General features: G+C 41.1%; 1 protein-coding gene across 3 annotated transcripts; it reads left to right on the forward strand.

Annotated features, from left to right (window-relative positions):
- The first annotated feature begins 1,027 nt into the window (after positions 1 to 1,027).
- On the forward strand, positions 1,028 to 15,871 carry LOC113010344 (NLR family CARD domain-containing protein 3-like). 3 transcript variants are annotated; one of them, XM_026149391.1, is made up of 10 exons: positions 2,832 to 3,050; positions 3,479 to 3,611; positions 4,155 to 4,274; positions 4,783 to 4,902; positions 7,859 to 7,998; positions 8,072 to 9,848; positions 10,994 to 11,164; positions 12,663 to 12,836; positions 15,703 to 15,731; positions 15,843 to 15,871. In XM_026149391.1, the coding sequence occupies exons 2-9, from the start codon at positions 3,511 to 3,513 to the stop codon at positions 15,716 to 15,718; spliced, it is 2,619 nt and encodes an 872-aa protein (XP_026005176.1). In that variant the 5' UTR covers positions 2,832 to 3,050; positions 3,479 to 3,510; the 3' UTR covers positions 15,719 to 15,731; positions 15,843 to 15,871. The 3 variants fall into 3 exon arrangements, with proteins under 3 accessions (XP_026005173.1, XP_026005176.1, XP_026005175.1); XM_026149388.1 differs by lacking the exons at positions 15,703 to 15,731; positions 15,843 to 15,871 and adding an exon at positions 1,028 to 1,196 and having other exon boundaries at positions 2,906 to 3,050; positions 12,663 to 13,106; XM_026149390.1 differs by lacking the exons at positions 15,703 to 15,731; positions 15,843 to 15,871 and having other exon boundaries at positions 2,832 to 2,981; positions 12,663 to 13,106.
- Positions 15,872 to 18,608: the final 2,737 nt, after the last annotated feature.

Here is an 18,608-nt window from a genome sequence, read left to right on the forward strand (position 1 = left end):
GTCACAGGTTTGCATAGTTAAAACTGAGCTCATGATCATGTGAACAGATCATAAAGTGTTCTCAGTCTCATCTTCTTCGCAGTGAATCATGAAGTGGACCTAAAATGACTTACAGTTAGTGGTGGTCTGTTTGAAGCTGATGGTGACAAAAAAAAGGCAAAACAAAAGATTTGTAGTGTACTTTAAGCAATGCATTATACATATAAATAATAATGTGATATTATAGCAAAACTCACCTCCCCATTGGAACAGCACAAGAATATTTCCAAGCTTGAACTGTGCTGTACATTATTAAACTTAAAGTGTGTGTGTGGTTTTTGTTTAATTCTATATTATTTTTTATCTATTCTGCAAACATCAAGAAGTTATAATCAAAGAGACCAAACCATCGCCTCTTTGCTTCCTACCCTCAAGTACATGTCCACGGCTGTTACCGCCCAGCTCAGGGACAAAAGGAGATAACGCAAGAGACTCGGTCAGTGTCTGAGGTTTGGACTTTATTAAATCAAATCAAATCAAATCACTTTTATTGTCACATCACATGTGCAGGTACACTGGTACAGCACATGCGAGTGAAATTCTTGTGTGCGAGCTTCACAAGCAACAGAGTTGTGCAAAATACAATAACATAAACAGGCAAAATATACGAATGGCTAAATCTGAACTAATAAATATATGTACAATATATAATAGTATATGCAAAAAAAAACAACAACAAAAATTTCTGGATGTGTATACTAAATGTTTTTCTGCGTGTGTGTGTGTGTGTGTGTGTGTGTATACACATATTTTACAAATTAAATAGAGTCAACAATAAATAAAATATATAAAAATATACAGAGTTGAGACATGTGCAAAACAGTGGCATTAACAGTGGCAAACACAAAACATAAAACAACAAAGCTGGAGCAATGTGTAGGCAAACAGCCAGTGCACTTGTCACTACTAACACTCAGGCTGTGTGCAACAAACAGAGTCTCTAGAGGCGTCCGACAGGGAGGCAACTGGCAGGCTCAGGTGAAGGCGTTCCCCTTCACCTGGCACATTGTCCTCCTTTTAACAGCTGCACCGGCCCTTATCCGTCACACCATTGGCTCTCTTCTTAGCCCTGAACTCCAAGGTAGCCAGTCCTCAGCGAGCCCAGGACCACAGGAGCTTCCTTACTAGAGCCCACCTCCTCGTTCTCCGTCTTGGCCGTAAGAACAGCAAAGACACACACTCTCTATCACACACAGAAACACAGCACAAGAAGATGCATTGCTGACTTTTTGTGATCCAGGTGGTGTATGTTCATTTTTCTTGCAGGTGTGACAGTTGGTGATATATTGTGCATTTATATTTTTACTCTATTCTTTTATTACATCTTCCCCTATGCCTCCCTATCCCCTCTTCTGTCTCTCCTGCCTTAGTCATTGTCATACTGTATACCACATACCAGATAACTGAAATAAAATAAATTGAAATGATGAAATGAACAGGTAAAAGAAATCTAGAGGAGCCTATAGAAAGTTTATAGAGCTGATCTTTGAAAAGCAAAATGTGTTTGGCAGAACAGCGTATTCAGATCACAAGTCTGATTGCAAAAGCTACCAGAATGGGCAGAATTTAAAAATGAAAATAAAAATCTCTGAACTCAGTGAACATGTCCTAGCATGACTGGAATGCAGTTCAACAGCTTTTGGTAACACTCAGTAAAAAACATGTGGATCATATGATCTGTTTCATAAGGTCTCTCTTCCATTATCCACTTTATAGCCAACACTCATATTAGAAAGAATATAATATATACATTCATACATATAAGAAAGAATGTACTGTATCTCTGCACACACAAAACCCCCATCAAGTTTGATCTTCAGTTTCATGTGTTTGTCCCTAGTCAGAGGAGAATTGGGAGACATGTTGAAACTGTCACAGCTATCAGAGAACAACACTGTCTGTTTTTTTTATTCGCAAAGTCTTGATAAACTGTGTTATTTATCCTCACTTTTAATACCTCTCTGTCTATTTCTCTGACACTGAGCTCCTGTGACTGTATGTTTGTACTGTGTCAGCTCCTATTAATGGTTTCATTCCATTAAACGGTCAGAGTTAAAACCATCACATTGTTTTTTGTAATGTTTGGTGTTTCACCCTTGTATTTGGATTATTGAGCTTCATGTGCTCAATAAAAGAGCTCACTTTTTCTTTAAATCTCCTCCTACCTCTGCATCTTTATCTTGTATTCTCACATACCACACACTGTCACACCACATGGACACTGTATGTCATTTTTTGCTCCCCTGTGCATGTACTAGAAGTGTTTGCTCGCTGTCATTTGAAAACATGAATCTGTCATCCATAAAGCTTTGAAACTATCCCTACTAGTGCAGTGTCTTTCAATTCCACTACTTCCTTCTGATGGTGCCTATTTGCACTTACACTTTAGTCATAAAACTCACTGAACTTGGATGTGCACAGAATCAGCTTTTCCATGTTTGCATTATTTTGTTCATTGTGTGGCTAAATTTAGCTGTGTGTCTACTGGTTACACAAAGGTACGTCACAGAATGCACAGACTGGGCAAGTACTCTTTACTGGCATGCTTTTGCTTTGCTTTCATTGACATGGTGGGGAATTGTTAAGCACATGGAATATTCTGGAATGTTCTATCCTATGTGCCTTAATACTGCTGGAGTTTCCTTCCTACCTTCCTTTGCTCAAATAAGTTTGTCTTGATGTTATTTTTGAGGGGGTTTTTTTGTTATTTTTTTTTCCTTTATTATTGTATGGTCTTTACCTTACAATATAAATTGCCTTGAGATGAATGTTGTTATTATTAGATGCTAGAAGGGAATTGAATTAAATATTAATTGATAGTGTTTAGGAGGTCTAGTCATTTACATTCATATTTGTTGTTTTCAAGCAAAGATATCTCTCTTGCACACTGGGAATGTAGTCATACAAGTTCCTGTGGAGAGGGGAGGAGCTGCTCTGCTGAGGTGAGGAGAAAACAAAGTACTATAATTTCAGTTTCTACAGTCATAGAAGCAGACGAGTGAAAAAAAAAGGTGAGTGTTATTGAGCATTTATGGGTTGTCGGAAAAATAGCAAAACTATTTCTTACTGGAAGATATTACATTAATGTTTCTCAAGGTGGAACAAAAAGCTGGAAATTGTTATGGTCTATTTCTGCACTCGAGTTTGTTGCACCATAGAACGAAAAAGAATGAAACATGATGGATGAAACTATATCTTTGGTTAATGGTGAGACTGACATTTTAACGTCTTGTGCTGAGCTGTCTCTCAGTGAGCTGTAGGAGAGTAAACTGGAGGGTTTAATACAAGCTAACTCTGTGTGTGTGTGTGTGTGTGTGTGTGTGTGTGTGTGTGTGTGTGTGCTGTGTTTCCTGTTCTGCCAGTTATGGCGTTCTTTAAAAATATTTCTGATGTTTTTTTCTGCCGTGCTCACAGTCACAGTTCCTTGTTTCTCTCCCAGGAAGCCTAAAAATAAGTGTTTTGGAGGGGAACATGGCAGAGTTTCAAGGATCCAGCTCTATGTCCATGAACAGTGACAAATTAGGAGATTATAATCCAGTGTTCAGTCATGAACTTGGACCATCAGGCAAAAAGTAAGAAACTGTGTCTGTTATAAGCAATTTGAAAATGGCGAAAGGAGAGGACAAACTTTAGTAACATAGTAAAGTCTTTCTGAAAAATGCTCTTAAAGCACTAAGACATTCATATCAAGTGATTTTCCTCAAACAACCACTGACGCTGTATTATGTATTTCAGTCTGTATTATGTTTTTGACTTCCTGATATTTGTTTTCCATTGAGTTTTGTATTTTATTTTATGAAGGAACATAATACAAGCTGTGACTCCTTATCCTGGTAACTGATGTTAAGATGATTGAATACTGATGAGGGAAAGATTATTTGCTTATATAACAGAAAAATCTAAATGGAAAGCTCTGAAATATTAAATGAAGATCTGAAAGTGAGTTAAAAACGATTACCCTGGTGACAGCCTGCCCTACAGAAAGTACAGTAGTAGAGAGAAAATTGAGTTTTTCAGTCTCCTAAATCTGACAGAGAGAGAGAAACAGCTGAATGCCCAACAACAGGCACATGTAGAAGAATAATCTGTTCTGGATTCATTGTTTGTGTTTACAGACATCAACAACACAAACACAGACCACAGTTTCCAGGATCCAGCTCTGTGTCCATGAACAGTGACATGTCCAGAGATTATCCTCCAGTCTTCAGTCATGAACCTGGACCTTCAGGCACACAGTAGGAGACTGATTCGGCTATAAACTGAGTGAAGATTTTAGTTTTCGAGTCTTTCACATTATTTCAAAGGGGTCTGCAAGGGTCCTTGACTTGTGTATAACCCATTGAAATGTTTTCCTATGAAGTTTTGAAGTAATTAAGAGACTGTCTTTATGTGAAAATGGTGAGTGGACACAATAAGCTTTAGTAACATTATATAGTCTTTATGAAAAGCCTCTTAACCATTAAAACATTCATATACAGTGCTTTTCCTCAAACAACCACTGACACAGCTGTGTTACTTTCAGCCTGTATTATGAGTTTGAACGCCTAATATTTGTTTTCCATTAAGTTTTGCAGTTTTATGTTCCTGATAAAATAACTGTTGTACTACCAGTGCACTTATTTGTGACTGATTGGTTTGATGCTGCCAACTGCCTTTATGTGGATGTGCTCACAGCTAAACTGATAAATCCCTGTAAACATGGCACGTTGGTTAATTCTCTTCATTCTATGTTTGTGTTTACAGACGTAAACAACACAAACACCAAGCAGAGTTTCCAGAATCCAGCTCTGTGTCCATGAACAGTGACATGTCCAGAGATTATCCTCCAGTCTTCAGTCATGAACCTGGACCCCCAATCACACAGTAAGAGGCTGATTCTGGCTATAAACTGAGTGAAGATGATTTTAGTTTTCGAGTATTTCGTATTGTTTCAAAGGAGTTCGCAAGGGTGGAGTCACTGAATTGTGCTTATACTCCTCTGAAGCAGATCAGAGATTGGTAGGAATGAAATTACTGCAATTTAAAAAAACATGTGGCCACAAACATGTTTTTTTTTTACAAACATTAAAGACACCATTCTTAAAAGATCGAGGCTAAACACAGTCTTTCTGAGAAGGCTCTTAACGCCCTTGCAATTAAGCAATTATTCCCCCAAAACCACTAACACAGCTGTGTTAATGTCTATTGCGTGTTTGGCTTAAATACAGCCCAGATGCAACACTTCAGAGTAGACTGGTTCCCTTGGTTAGTTAGACAGAGGAAGCAAAACTGGACATAACACACATGAGGCAATCTGTGATGTTATGGTTTAGGGCCCGGATGGCTTGGGGATAGAAGCTCCTCTTGAGTCTCTCTGTCCTTGCCCGGATGATGTGGAACTTTCTACCAGATTGCAGAAGTTGGAACAGTTTGTTGCCAGGATAGGACGGGTCCTTCAGTATCTGCGCTGCTCTAGTCTGGCATCTCCTGGTGTAGGTGTCCTGAAGCAGTGGGAGAGCAATCCTGCAGCAGCGTTCTGCTGTACGGATCACTCTCTGGAGAGCTTTTTGGTCCTTAACACAGCTGTTCCCAAACCACGATGTAATGTTCTGTTTGGGGATGCTCTCCATAGTGCCTGTATTGAAAATCCTGAGGATCACTGGAGAGACCCTGAACTTCCTTAGCTGTTGTAGGTGGTACAGGCGCTGCCTAGCCTTTTTCGTCTGGACCTGAATGTGGGCAGACCATATCAGGTCTGAGGAGATACGGACACTGAGATACTTGAAGGACTGCCCCCTCTCCACTGGAACTCCAGTCTCTGTGCTGACTCCTTCTGAAGTCCACCACCAGCTCCTTGGTCTTGCCAACGTGCAGCTGGAGGTGGTTATCCTGGCACCATGATGCCAGATTCTTCACCTCCTCCATGTAGGCCGCCTCATCGTTGTTGGAGATGGCGCCCAATACCACTGTGTCATCAGCAAACTTCACAATGATGTTTGAGCCGTGGTGGGCCACACAGTCTGCTGTGTAGAGGGAGCATGACATCCCGGTGCATTTCAGACCCAGCAACACGCTCAGACAAAAACTGGTTCACCCGAAAGACAAAACGCCAAAACACAAACGTAACAATGTGGTGTATGCTGTACAGTGCAGCGAGGAATGCTCAGACCTCTACATTGGAGAGACCAAACAGCCACTTCACAAGCGCATGGCACAACACAGTCTTGTCCTGTGGAGGTGGCTCACCTCCACAGGACAAGACTCAGCAGTCCATCTGCATCTTAACGATAAAGGTCACTCTTTCGAGGATGCCAACGTTCACATTTTGGACAGAGAGGACAGATGGTTTGAAAGAGGAGTGAAAGAAGCCATCTATGTCTGCTGTGAGCGACCATCTTTGAACAGAGGCGGGGGTTTACGACACCAACTCTCTGCCATCTATAATCCAGTTTTGAGATCCCTTCCCAGACGCCTTAACGCCCACTCCCATCCTGGGCCATCTGACCTCAGGAATTCGCATGATAAGGTGGGCCAGGTTTCACAATGAACACACCCGAAACTCTGGCTGATGGGGACCCACACCCAGTTTCACACCTTGGCTCAGGCGATTAGAGGATCATCAAGGGGTCCTTTTGTCCCTCCGTGGGGGGTTACTCCCACTAGACTCTCCACCATTTGACCTTAGAACTGAAGAAGCTTCTCGGATGAGAGGTGAAACGTCTTCAAGCAACTTAAAGAAGTCCAGACGCTTTTCTTTGCAAGCTCCTTTGAGTAGAGCAGTGGCAAGAGGACATATCCCTGGGGTGCTCCTGTGTTGATGCTGATACTGTTAGAGACGCATCTACCCACCCTCACCACCTGAGTTCTGCTATAATTAACAGCTGATGTCGAGAGGTCCTAATGTTTGCACTGATATTTGTGTTCTAGTCGACTATCTGATTCTTTTTGAATTCAGATATGTGATCATGTATGGTAGACACCCTATTAATGTAACTGTACTGCTTTAAGAAGAGGAAGCAAAACCAGAGCAGATTGGGGAGCAGTGTTCCCTCTAAGCTGCTGACACAGTCTCCGCACACATCTGCGCTGCGCACAAAATAATCCAGTGTGAATTGAAATGAAAGTAAATACATGTATTTATTTTAATTTTACTGATTTTCTGTGTGTGGAGACCGTGTCAGCAGTGTGCAATTGCTCACGTGCTCAGCTTAGAGGGAACAGTGTTGGGGAGTGTGTGTGACCAAATACATGGAAACCAGGCGGATTGCTAGCTCCTCTGAGCAGTGTGGGAACCATAGCTGAACTCAAAAGACTCCAGAAAATGGAGAATTAACGTGAACAAACTGAGAGGGAAATCCTGAGCACAGCAGACAAACAGGTTTAAGAGATGAACTAGCGAGCAGAGGAGGTGAAGATGAAGGCAAAGGTAGAGGTGTGTGATGTTGGATGAGAGGCTGCAGGTTTTGTAGAGACTATCCTTGAGTATTCAGTTATGAACCTGGATCATCAGGCACAAAGTACAGATTTCGGAATAACCAGTTTTCTGAAAGTCAAGACAACATTCTTGGAAGCTAGGCTAAACCCTAAGGCCAATCTCCTTATTTCAGTAGACCAAACAGCCACCCACACAAAAACTGTTTTGCTTCGATTAAGAATAAATGCACTGTTTTATACACGAAAAGGCAACAGAAAACACAATAAGTGAAAGATACTGAGGGGAAAAACCAGTAACTGAATGCCCACTACTATGAACCTACCACAGAAACAAGTGTTTGCATGATGTCTACAAATGTTTTTACTTCCTTTCTTTGGTCAGAATAATTTTTGTTTGTGTCCACAGAGAGAAGAAGAGGAATTTCTTTCTGGAGAAGCCAGTGTCATGTTGTGTGTGGTGTCAGGATGTCCTGAAGGATTCATCTACAGACTTCTGTCCCCAATGTGGAGTCAAGTCTGGAACCAGAACTTTTCAGCAGACAGCCAGTAAGAGCAGTTGTGCAAAAATGAAAACTTAAGTTTTCTTGCTCTGTTTAATTGTTTTCCATTCTTTCAACAGATACTGATCTAGAAAAAGTTTTTGATGTATTAAAGGTCACTCTGAGGACACGATATGAACATGTGATTGAAGGACCTGATAAATCAGGAATTGGAGCCCTCCTCAGATTAATCTACACTGAGGTCTACATCACAGAGGAGCAGAGTGAAGCTGTACACTTCCAACATGAGGTGAGGCAGGTGGAGAGCGCTTGTAAGAAGATCCCCTGTGAAACACCAATCAGCAGCAAGGACATCTTTAAAGCCTTGCCTGACCAACAGAGACCCATCAGAGTGGTTCTGACATATGGTGTTGCTGGCATTGGAAAAACCTTCTTGGTGCAGAAGTTCACTCTGGACTGGGCAGAGGGCTTAGAAAACCAACACACCAGTGCGGTGGTTGTGCTTTCATTCAGAGAGCTGAACTTGGTCAGAGATGAGCAGTACAGTCTCCTGGAGCTGATCCATGTTTTCTATCCAACATTACAGAGCGTCACAGCAGAGAAGCTCACTGTGTGTAATCTTTTGTTCATCTTTGATGGCCTGGATGAAAGCAGACTTTTGTTGGATTTTGCAAACAGGAAGCTTTTGTCTGATGTCACACAGAAGTCCACCATCAGTGAGCTGCTGACAAATCTCATTGAGGGAAATCTGCTTCCATCTGCTCTCATCTGGATAACTTCCCGACCCGCAGAAGTAAGTCAAATTCCTCCTAAATGTGTTGACAGGATGACAGAAGTTCGAGGCTTTACTGACTCCCAGAAGCAGGAGTACTTCAGGAGAAGATTCAGAAATAAAGAGCTGTCAAGCAGAATCGTCTCTCACTTGAAAACATCCAGGAGCCTTTACATTATGTGTGGAATCCCAGTTTACTGCTGGATCACTGCTACAGTTCTGGAGCACATGTTGACTACAGAGGAGAGAGCAGAGCTGCCCAAGACCCTGACTGACATGTACTCACACTTCCTGATGGTTCAGATAAAGAAAAATCACAAGTACCATACGGGGAAAGAGATGAGACGAATAGAGCTCAGCAGTGCTGACAGGGAGGTTCTTCTGAAGCTGGGGCAGCTAGCATTTGAACATCTGCAGAAAAAGAACATCCTGTTTTACAGAGAAGACTTGGAGCAGTGTGGTCTGGATGTTACAGAGGCCTCGGTGTACTCAGGAGTTTGTACAGAGATCTTCAAAAGAGAATCTGTGATCTTCCAGAAACCAGTTTACTGCTTTGTTCATCTGAGCATTCAGGAGTTTCTAGCTGCTGTCTACATGTTCCACTGTTACACCAACAGGAAGACAGAGGTACTGCAGGACTTCCTGAGAGAGGACATCTCATCTCTGGAAGATTTTCTGGGCAGAGTCATGGAGGAATCCTTGGTTCTTGAGAATAACCACCTGGAACTGTTTGTTCGTTTCCTCCATGGCCTCGCTCTGAAGTCCAATCAAAGAATTTTAGGTGGTCTGCTGGGTCAGATAGAGAACAGTCCAGAAACCATCCAGAGAGTCATCAACAACCTGAAGGAGCTTAGAACTGATGGCAAGTGTCCTGAAAGATGCCTAAACATTTTCCACTGTCTGATGGAAATGAAGGACCTCTCACTACATCAAGAGATCCAAGAGTTCCTGAAGTCACAGAACAAATCAAAGAAGGAACTCTCTGGAATTGAGTGCACAGCTCTTGCATATATGCTGCAGATGTCAGAAAATTTTTATGATGAGTTGGATCTGAAAGAATACAATACATCACAGGAAGGACGATGGAGACTGCTTCCAGCTGTGATGAATTGCAGAAAGGCCCGGTGAGTCTAGATTTGATTAACATTATCAAACAGTGTAGATTAATAGTTTAGTTCTTAAAGTTATTCATACTAAAAGATTATCTCTTCTCATTACATAGTTCCAGTTATTTATTGGAAACATTGTGAACATGTTTTTTTGTTTTGTTTTTTTAACCAAAAATTATTTGGGTGATTACATTTTTAAACATCTTCAGCTGAAACAGTGACTGTGGCCAAATGTTAAAGTAATTGGATAACACTTCATGTTGTTACAGTGGTTGATTTTCAGCAATACAAATTAAATCAGTCAAGTGATTCAGTACAGTCAGTTTTAATAATATTATTATTATATTAATTACATCACAGTGAGTGGTCATAAATTAATCACATGAGACTGTGATAGGAAGGACCCAAGCACGTAGTGTTGCAAGATGAGTGTTTGTTTATTTATAAAGTGTTTTAACCAGTTTGCTTTTAGCAGCTTTCCAGGTGCACACTTCAGTTCAGTTCTGTACACAGCTCTGTCCTGTTGTTCAACTCTCACTCCTTTCTCAGGCCCCAGCAGCAATTGAAATAGGGTAAACATGATTAGCATGCCAGACTTCCCTTGGTCCCTTGCAGTTGAGCCACAAACAACACCCTGCCCCAGAGACAAAGACTGACACTGCAGTCTTTTTTTGATTGACTTTTACTGATCCTGAGTCCAACTTTTCATTTTAGCACTGTGGAGTTAACAGGCACAGCAGCACTTCCAAATCACATGAAGGATTTAAGATGACATAGCAGCAAGACACACCCTCATTGCATCTCCATTGAAAGTGGGGAGTTCAAACTATTAACCAGTTTATAAATTGTGTTGATAGGACAGGAAAAAACAGACGTAATTAAGAAATAGTTTCAGAGTTTTCTTGAATGTTGTCACCATGTTTAGCACAGGAAGAAATGTTAGAAACTGGAAATTCTAAGGAAAGTGCTCCCAAGTAGAAAGAAACAACAAACAACAAAATGACAACCACAGAAATGATAAACTCTTGCACTTTCCTTCAGAGAAGGAAAAAATGTATCTAGTTGTTTTGCATCAAGTCCACAAAATAAATAAAATGTTTTTTCTTCACAATAACATGTTTTTATTATTATATTATATTTGCAATTATGTGTCAACACAGACTTCATGATGTTTATATTTATGGGAAACGGTGTGGAGCTGTGGCCTCAGCTCTGACGTCAGACCGCTCCCATCTGAGAGAGCTGCACCTGATTTCAGTCACTGTGCTGGAGCCAGCAGATGAACTTTTTGCTTCTCTGGGGCATCCAAACTGTAGACTGGAGACACTCAGGTCAGTTAACTGAAACTGAATCTGTTGTTATTTATAAAGTTATTTCACTAATAAGTAATCCAACTCCAGTAATGTAGGATGGAGGACAGGGATGCACCAATCCAACATATTTATATACATATTTAATATGGTACCTTGGCTTCACCACACCAAGACTTGGATTTTAGTAGGTGATTTTGGAGACTGTATAATGAATGTATGTGCATAAACAGTCAAGCCCATAATTATTTAGAGCACTCGTAAATTTTGACTTAAAAGTTACCTTTGTTCAACCAGGTATTTTTCTTTAGTTGAATCTGGTTTCTATCGAAAGACAATAGCTTTTATTTATTATTATTATTATTATTATTATTATTATATGAGAAAAAAGTGCCAGGTCCAAAATTATTCATACCCATCACAAACTGTCACAGTCACTGGGAAAATCCAATGTTCTTTCCAAATAGTCAAAGCTGTTCTAAAGCATCCTACCCTGACTAATTGGAAACAGCTGTTTTAACCAACTCAACAGGGCTCTGCAGTTGGGTTGTGGACAGTCATGGCTAAGATAAAGGAGCTTGGTGAGGACCTGCAGCTGTGTATTGTGGCTGGTAAAAAAGCCATATCTAAATGTTTTCAAGTTCCAGTGGCTGCAGTGCAAAGTATTATTCAAAAATACAAGTTTTGCACTGTGGAAAATCTCAGAGAACATTGTTGATAACCAAAAGTGACACCTGTGCTGGCCAGGATGATAATGATAGAGGTGAAGAAGAATCATAGGATCACCATCAATCCTGGTCAATCTGTGCTCTGCTGGTATCAATGTCTCAAACAGTCCAACGGACACTGCACACTGCTGGGTTCCACGGAGGACACGGCTTCTCCAGAGAAGGCACACAAAAGCCCCTTTGGAAATGCTCATCTGGACAAAGAAAAAGATTACTGGTCTTCTGTGTTATGGTTAGATGAAACAAGAATAGAATTGTTTGACCACTATGATGCTTCCTTCATTTGGCATAAAAAAGGAGATGCCTTCAACCCAAAGAACACCATCCCCACTGTCAAACATGGTGGTGGGAACCTAATGCTTTGGGGGTGTTTTCCAGCCAGTGGACCGGGGAACCTAATCACAGTAAATGGCACCATGGTAGTTGGTTAATAGTTGGTTTTGTTAGCCACCACCTCCGTTCCATGATGGTTATTCAGTGGACATGGATGACATTTTTTTTTACTTCTCTTTCAAACCATCTATCTTCTCTGTCCAAAATGTGAGCCTTGACAATAGCATCGAGGAGGCTCTTCTATGTTGTGCCATGTGTTTTTGGAGTGGCTCTCTCCCTTATGTAGAGATATGAGCAGACACAAAGTATGTCACAGTGCACAATATGTAGGTTGAACTGTTTAAGGGAGGTTTGACTTTGGGATGACGCAGTTTTTGGGTAAGGGTGTTACTAGGTTTGAAATGCGCAGTGATGTCATGTTAAATGAACACTTTGTAACTCACATGATTGTTATTCAGCTTTGAGAACGTCACTTTGTCAGAGAACAGCTGTGCTGCTCTGCTCATTGCTCTGAAGTCCAACCCCCCCTATCTGAAACGTCTGGATCTAATAGGATGCAACCTGGAGGGCGCAGGGATGAAACAACTGTATTATTACCTGGAGAGTCCACACTGTAAACTACAGTTTAAAAGGTCAGTTTACTTGACTTAGATTATGAAGGAAAAATATTTCTTTGGTTTCTGTTTATCGGTGTCTGCAGAAAAAAACGACCACACATACAAAAAGAATACGGCTGTGCAGAAGGTTGACTTTGTGATGATCCACAGTAACAAAATAACAAAGTTACTGCACAATGCACATTTAAAGGTCTTGTGTCCTAACACTTTATGAACTTTTAGTTTCACATGTCCCCAGAATCTTCAGGCTTCTGTTCAAAATGGTAAATGGCCTGTATTTATATAGTGCTTTTCTAGTCCCTAAGGACCCCAAAGCACTTTACACAACCAGTCATCCACCCATTCACACACACATTCACACACTGGGGTGCACTGACAGAGGCGAGGCTGCTGGACACTGGCGCCACCAGTAGGCAATGGGTGAAGTGTCTTGGCCAAGGACACAATGACCCAGACTGTCCAAGCCGGGGCTCGAGCTGGCAACCTTTCGATTACAAGGCGAACTCCCAACTCTTGAGCCACGATCACCTACCAACAACAACAAAACAACATACAGATCTTTTTTTAAACATGTCTGCATGCCTCTAGTTAGAAACTCCTTCCAGTATCTGTGGACTCAAGTCAAACTGGAATGGGCTCTCACACCTCTTTCTGTGGAAAACAGTCAACAGGAGCAGAGCAGGGCCCTATTTCAGGAAGCCGGTTTAGAAAACTCAGAGTGAAAAACGATACTCAGGGTTGAGTAACCCCGAACTGTCCAACTCGGAATATTCGGTTTCAGAAAGGCTGATAACAATTAGTTCAATCAACGCGGAGTTGCTTTAACCCCAAGTTAAGCGCGCGCACGAGGATACATAAAGCCCTGATTAGTGGAGCACAGATTAAGCGAGTCACCATGGAGACGGAGGGAAAGAAGACGCGGTCAATGTATTTTACAGCGCTTGAGGCCGAAATTCTGATGGCAGTATAGGGCTTTGGAGCGTGATGTCACGGGGGTGGGCGATAACATGCAAATTTTGCGGAAAAAAAGTAACACAGCCTCAGCTGCAAAACAAAGGGAGCATGCATGGCAAAACATGGCCGACAGAGTCAATGCATGAGTGTTAATTTAAACACTGATCTAGGGATTTCCACCCATTTAACACGTTATTTTATTATATTTTATTTTATTTTTTATTTCATACATTTTATTTTGTGATGTGATGTGAGCGCAGGTGCAACCCAACAGGCCCCAAACGTTCCTGGCAGCAAGTAAAAATGAAATATAAAAATATAGTCCAAACAGGTAAGGTGTAATTGTATTATGAGCCGTAGTGCTTGGTCTGTTTGTCCGATGTAAATCAATTGCAGTTAGAGGCTACATTAATTTCCCCTCTGTAAGCACTTATTGAAATTATCTGAGCACATTACAAGTACATATTTGCTTACTCTGTATGCTCAAATGTGACCCGTTATAGCCAACAGAAAAAAAGCGGAGGCCTGAAAAACAGGTGGGGGTCCTCCACCACCACCACTCACAGAGGCTGAGCAGTTGGCTTCCACATTTGTGATAATGTTGGCAGCATCACATATGATCTTCACAGTGCAGAGAACACAAATTAGCATCCATTACTATAATGAAATAATTTGTTAGTTTGAAATGCTACGGGGAACTATGTACCTGTACATTAATGCTGTGGAAAGACTTCCTGTTCACATAGTCTCCTTCATTTACTGAAGGAGCAATGATTGGAATGTGAGTGCCATCTATACAGCCAATCACGCCTGGGAACCGTGGGAATAAATGTAAAATGTAAGTAGTAGTTCAAGTATCACCACATCATGAATTAAGTTTTGTTCATCCTGATACCTGCAATTTTGTGGAATCCCTCTTTGATAAATCTTGTGGGTCTATGACCGGGGAACACCACAAACGAGTACAGGAGACATTTCAGTGCAACTGTAACATTCCTGACTGCCCGACAGACGGTAGCCTTGGAAACGTGCTCAGCGTCACCAATATTATACAGAAAGCTCCCGTTTGCAAAAAACCGAAGTGCAATACAAATAATATGTACAGAACTGAGACAATGTCCGCGATGTGTCACATGAGCAATATTAGGCCTGAGGATGTTATTCAAATAAATTATAGATTGTGCTGAAAAACGGTAACGTTCACACAGGAAATCATCAGGAAATGATAAAATGTCCAAACGCGCTCTAATCACTCTCTCCCAGCGGAGAGCTCTGCGGAGAATTTGGGCTTCAACATCTACTGGCTCTTCAAGGAAGGAGCACGCCATGTCTGACACTTCCTACAGTCAGGTTTCCGACAAAGAGGCGGAAAAAGTTAGGGTTAGTTGAAGTAAACCTGCTAGGGGGCAGGTTAGCTTCACGGAGTGTGTCGTCATAGTAACTCGCTCAGAATTAATCTAAACTCGCTTTGTGAAACCGAAAACCCAGAGTTTTCGTTAACTCAGGGTATACTTACTCAGAGTTTGCACTAAACTGGCTTCCTGAAATAGGGCCCTGCTCTTTAAGTACAGTGCGTATAGCTTTTTGATAGAGACCTGGATTTGACACTGCATGACTTCTAACTTCAAATGCATCACATGTAAATCAATATTTTATAGCCATTATGTTCTCAGAAAAAGAACATTGTTTACTGAAAACAGATGAACTGTAAATGTGGCTGTATCAAAATAAAAAAAATTAGGAAATGTTATTTTTCTCACATTCACAATAGTAGGCTGCTCACTTCTTGTTGGACCTCCATCTTCCACAGGTTACACCAAGATGTTTATTTTGACTTTAGTGTCTTTTCTCACTTTGTTAACACAAAGATGTAACAATTCATTTTTCTGCTACCTGTTTTTGATCCTGTCTCCTCATTTTCCTGCAGAGTGACTTCAGTTTAGATGCTGCACTGTGGTGAGTAATCTGTCTGTCTATGTGGCATTTAAATTAATATTTACCCATATTTATCATGTTTGATGTGAAATGTGCATTAGTTGTCTCACACAAAGCGCTTTACATATCCAGTCATCCACACACTGGTGATGGTAAGCTACATTGTAGCCACAGCCACCCTGGGGCGCACTGACAGAGGCGAGACTGCCGGACACTGGCGCCACCGGGCCGTCTGACCACCACCAGTAGGCAATGTGTGAAGTGTCTCGCCCAAGGACACAACGACCGAGACTGTCCAAGCTGGGGCTCGAACCAGCAACCTTCCGATTACAATGCAAACTCCCAACTCTTGAGCCCCATGACTACTATGACATGTTGTAATAATTTTACTACTGTAATTTTACTGGTGAACATTGTCTCAATGGTGGTGTTGCATTAGTGATCCGGAAGTGTATTTTTTCCAGTGCCGTGTTATGTTACAGTTCAGAGAAGGGTGTGGCACATGTACTTTGTTTAATGGGAATGCAGTTTTTCTAATTTTGCAGTATTTGGAAAATACAGATATGTGTTAACCCTTTAGAGCCGGTCGGAGCGGGCACGCTCTGTTTTGTGTAACTATTTTTAAATCCCGGTAGCTCTGCAACTACGTAAGCTAGCGCAATCATTTTTTTTGCATATGAAACCGGAGGAGTTGCACTTAGATTTTATGCCATCAGCTTGTCCTCGGTCACAGTTTCCTTCCACATATAGCTTTGCAAAAACTGCATAAAAAGCACTTGCAGCAACAAAAACATAATATTCCAGAAACACGCTTTGCCGATCCGATCAGCTGTTCATAACACTTCCTACGTTGGAATAGACGTCAGCACGAACTTTTGCATGTCCGCCATTACCTGCCCGAAACCGGAAGTGATGTCATTTTGCAGAAATGTGGTTTTTTTTTTACCCTCAGAGCCTATACTGGTGTTTTTAAAAGCTATGTTTGACTTTATGACTTTCTGTGTCTTTTCTGGGATGCTTAGGACTCATATTGCACTGCTGGAAATAGTTTATTTTGATGCATATGCTGTTTTCCCCTTGGGCAACTTCTACCCTCAGCTCAGCTTCTACCATCGCTCACATTGGTTTGGCAGAGATTTCTTCCAGACTTCTTCCATTTAATCATGATGGCAACTTCTGTGCTCACTGGGACCTCCAGTGCTGCAGAAATTGTTCTGTACCCTTCCCCAGATTTTTGTTTACATGAAATTGTGTCTCAGAAGTCTACATAAACTATTCATTTGACCTCTTGGCTTGGTTATGGTCTGTCAACTATACGATATTATCAAATCATAATAACTTATATAAAATCATCACCAATCAAATAAATTGTCCACAGGTGGATTCTAATCAAGCTGGGAAAGATTTGACGAACAATCAAGAGATGCACCAAAACAGGATTCACGTGAGCTCAATTTTTAGTGCTGATGCAAAGGTTGTACATACTCGCCTGTGAACAAATAAATTCATCCATTTTGGAATAAGGCTGTAACATAACAAGTTGTGGAACAAGTGAAGTGCTTTCAAATTTCAGGATGCTCTGTGTGTTTTGGTTTATTGCCTTACTGTTTACAAAACGTTTAAAATGAATTTCTATATATGTTTGAACAAAATACATTTGTCAGCAAAAGTCAATCTGTAGAGGAACAAATATTTATATGATGTGAGAATAACAAGACAAATACATGTACAGCAAACATATTAAATATCCGTTTATTATCTCCTCAACCTGCATTTTATGGTTATCTCTGTGTTGCAGCTCCACTCTGTGAAATGATGATGAACTTCAGTTAAAGTCTACTTTAAATCTCAGAGGTTGATGCTGGATTGCAACAGACAGTTAAATAATCAATAAAATGTAATCATGCTTTTCTTTCCTTCCCTTTTCACTGTCCATGTTGAACAACACCACTTCACAAATTCAACCTAACATCATCAAAGGTGCATAGTGTTCTACTAAAAAAAAAAATATATATATAGAGATTGACAGACCACGTGACTTTCGCGCATTGCATGCCGGGAACTCGTGGCAAAACAATCCAAGTACCTGCATCAAATGAAAGCATTTGCAGCACCGCAAAACGTTCATTCTTCGGTTCCAATAAATTCTTGCTTTTTCTTTGCCCCCCAAAAAGGTATGTACAAAACGAAGGAGAACAATGCCGGTCCGTACAAAGACAGATTTGATGAAAAGTCAAAGAAAAGATACGAGGAAAAAATCAAACCAGTGAAAGGGTCAGACCCTTACGAGCACACAGAGTGGACAAAATACGTTAGCGTGCTGCCCAACTTTCACCACGCTCAGATTTATAATTATACGGTTCTTGGAGTGAGTGCATACACTCGTGAAGTTTAGTAACTTCAGGTCACTGCACCAAGCCCAGGTACAGTTTACCGACGGATGGGTGCAGGACCTTGAAATGCACCGTGTAGAAAGTAAAGACCATCGTACATATCATAAGTTTACCAGTCTCACAAATCGTCTTCATAAATACACATTCGTTAACCGTTTATTAATAGGACCTTTGAGCTCAACGGTAATTAACCCTTTAGAGCCGGTCGGAGCGGGCATGCTCTGTTTTACGTAACTATTTTTAAATCCCGGTAGCACTGCAACCACGTAAGCTAGCGCAATAATTTTTTTGCATATGAAACCGGAGGAGTTGTACTTACATCTTATGCCATCAGCTTGTCCTAGGTCACGGTTTCCTTCCACATAAAGCTTTGCAAAAACTGCATAAAAAGCGCTTGCAGTAACAAAAACATAATATTCCAGAAACACGCTTTGCCGATCCGATCAGCTGTTCATAACACTTCCTACGTTGGAATAGACGTCAGCGCGAACTTTTGCATGTCCGC

The sequence above is a fragment of the Astatotilapia calliptera genome, chromosome 3 (genome assembly GCF_900246225.1).
Source record: "Astatotilapia calliptera chromosome 3, fAstCal1.2, whole genome shotgun sequence".
NCBI lineage: Eukaryota > Metazoa > Chordata > Actinopteri > Cichliformes > Cichlidae > Astatotilapia > Astatotilapia calliptera.

What these genes read in the sequence shown, in the direction of transcription:
- LOC113010344 (XM_026149388.1), top strand. Translation starts at nt 3,511, where the DNA reads ATGGCAGAGTTTCAAGGATCCAGCTCTATGTCCATGAACAGTGACAAA. An exon ending in CTTGGACCATCAGGCAAAAA is followed by an intron (nt 3,612 to 4,154) that starts GTAAGAAACTGT and finishes TTGTGTTTACAG; the next exon opens with ACATCAACAACACAAACACA. An exon ending in TGTAGACTGGAGACACTCAG is followed by an intron (nt 11,165 to 12,662) that starts GTCAGTTAACTG and finishes ATTGTTATTCAG; the next exon opens with CTTTGAGAACGTCACTTTGT.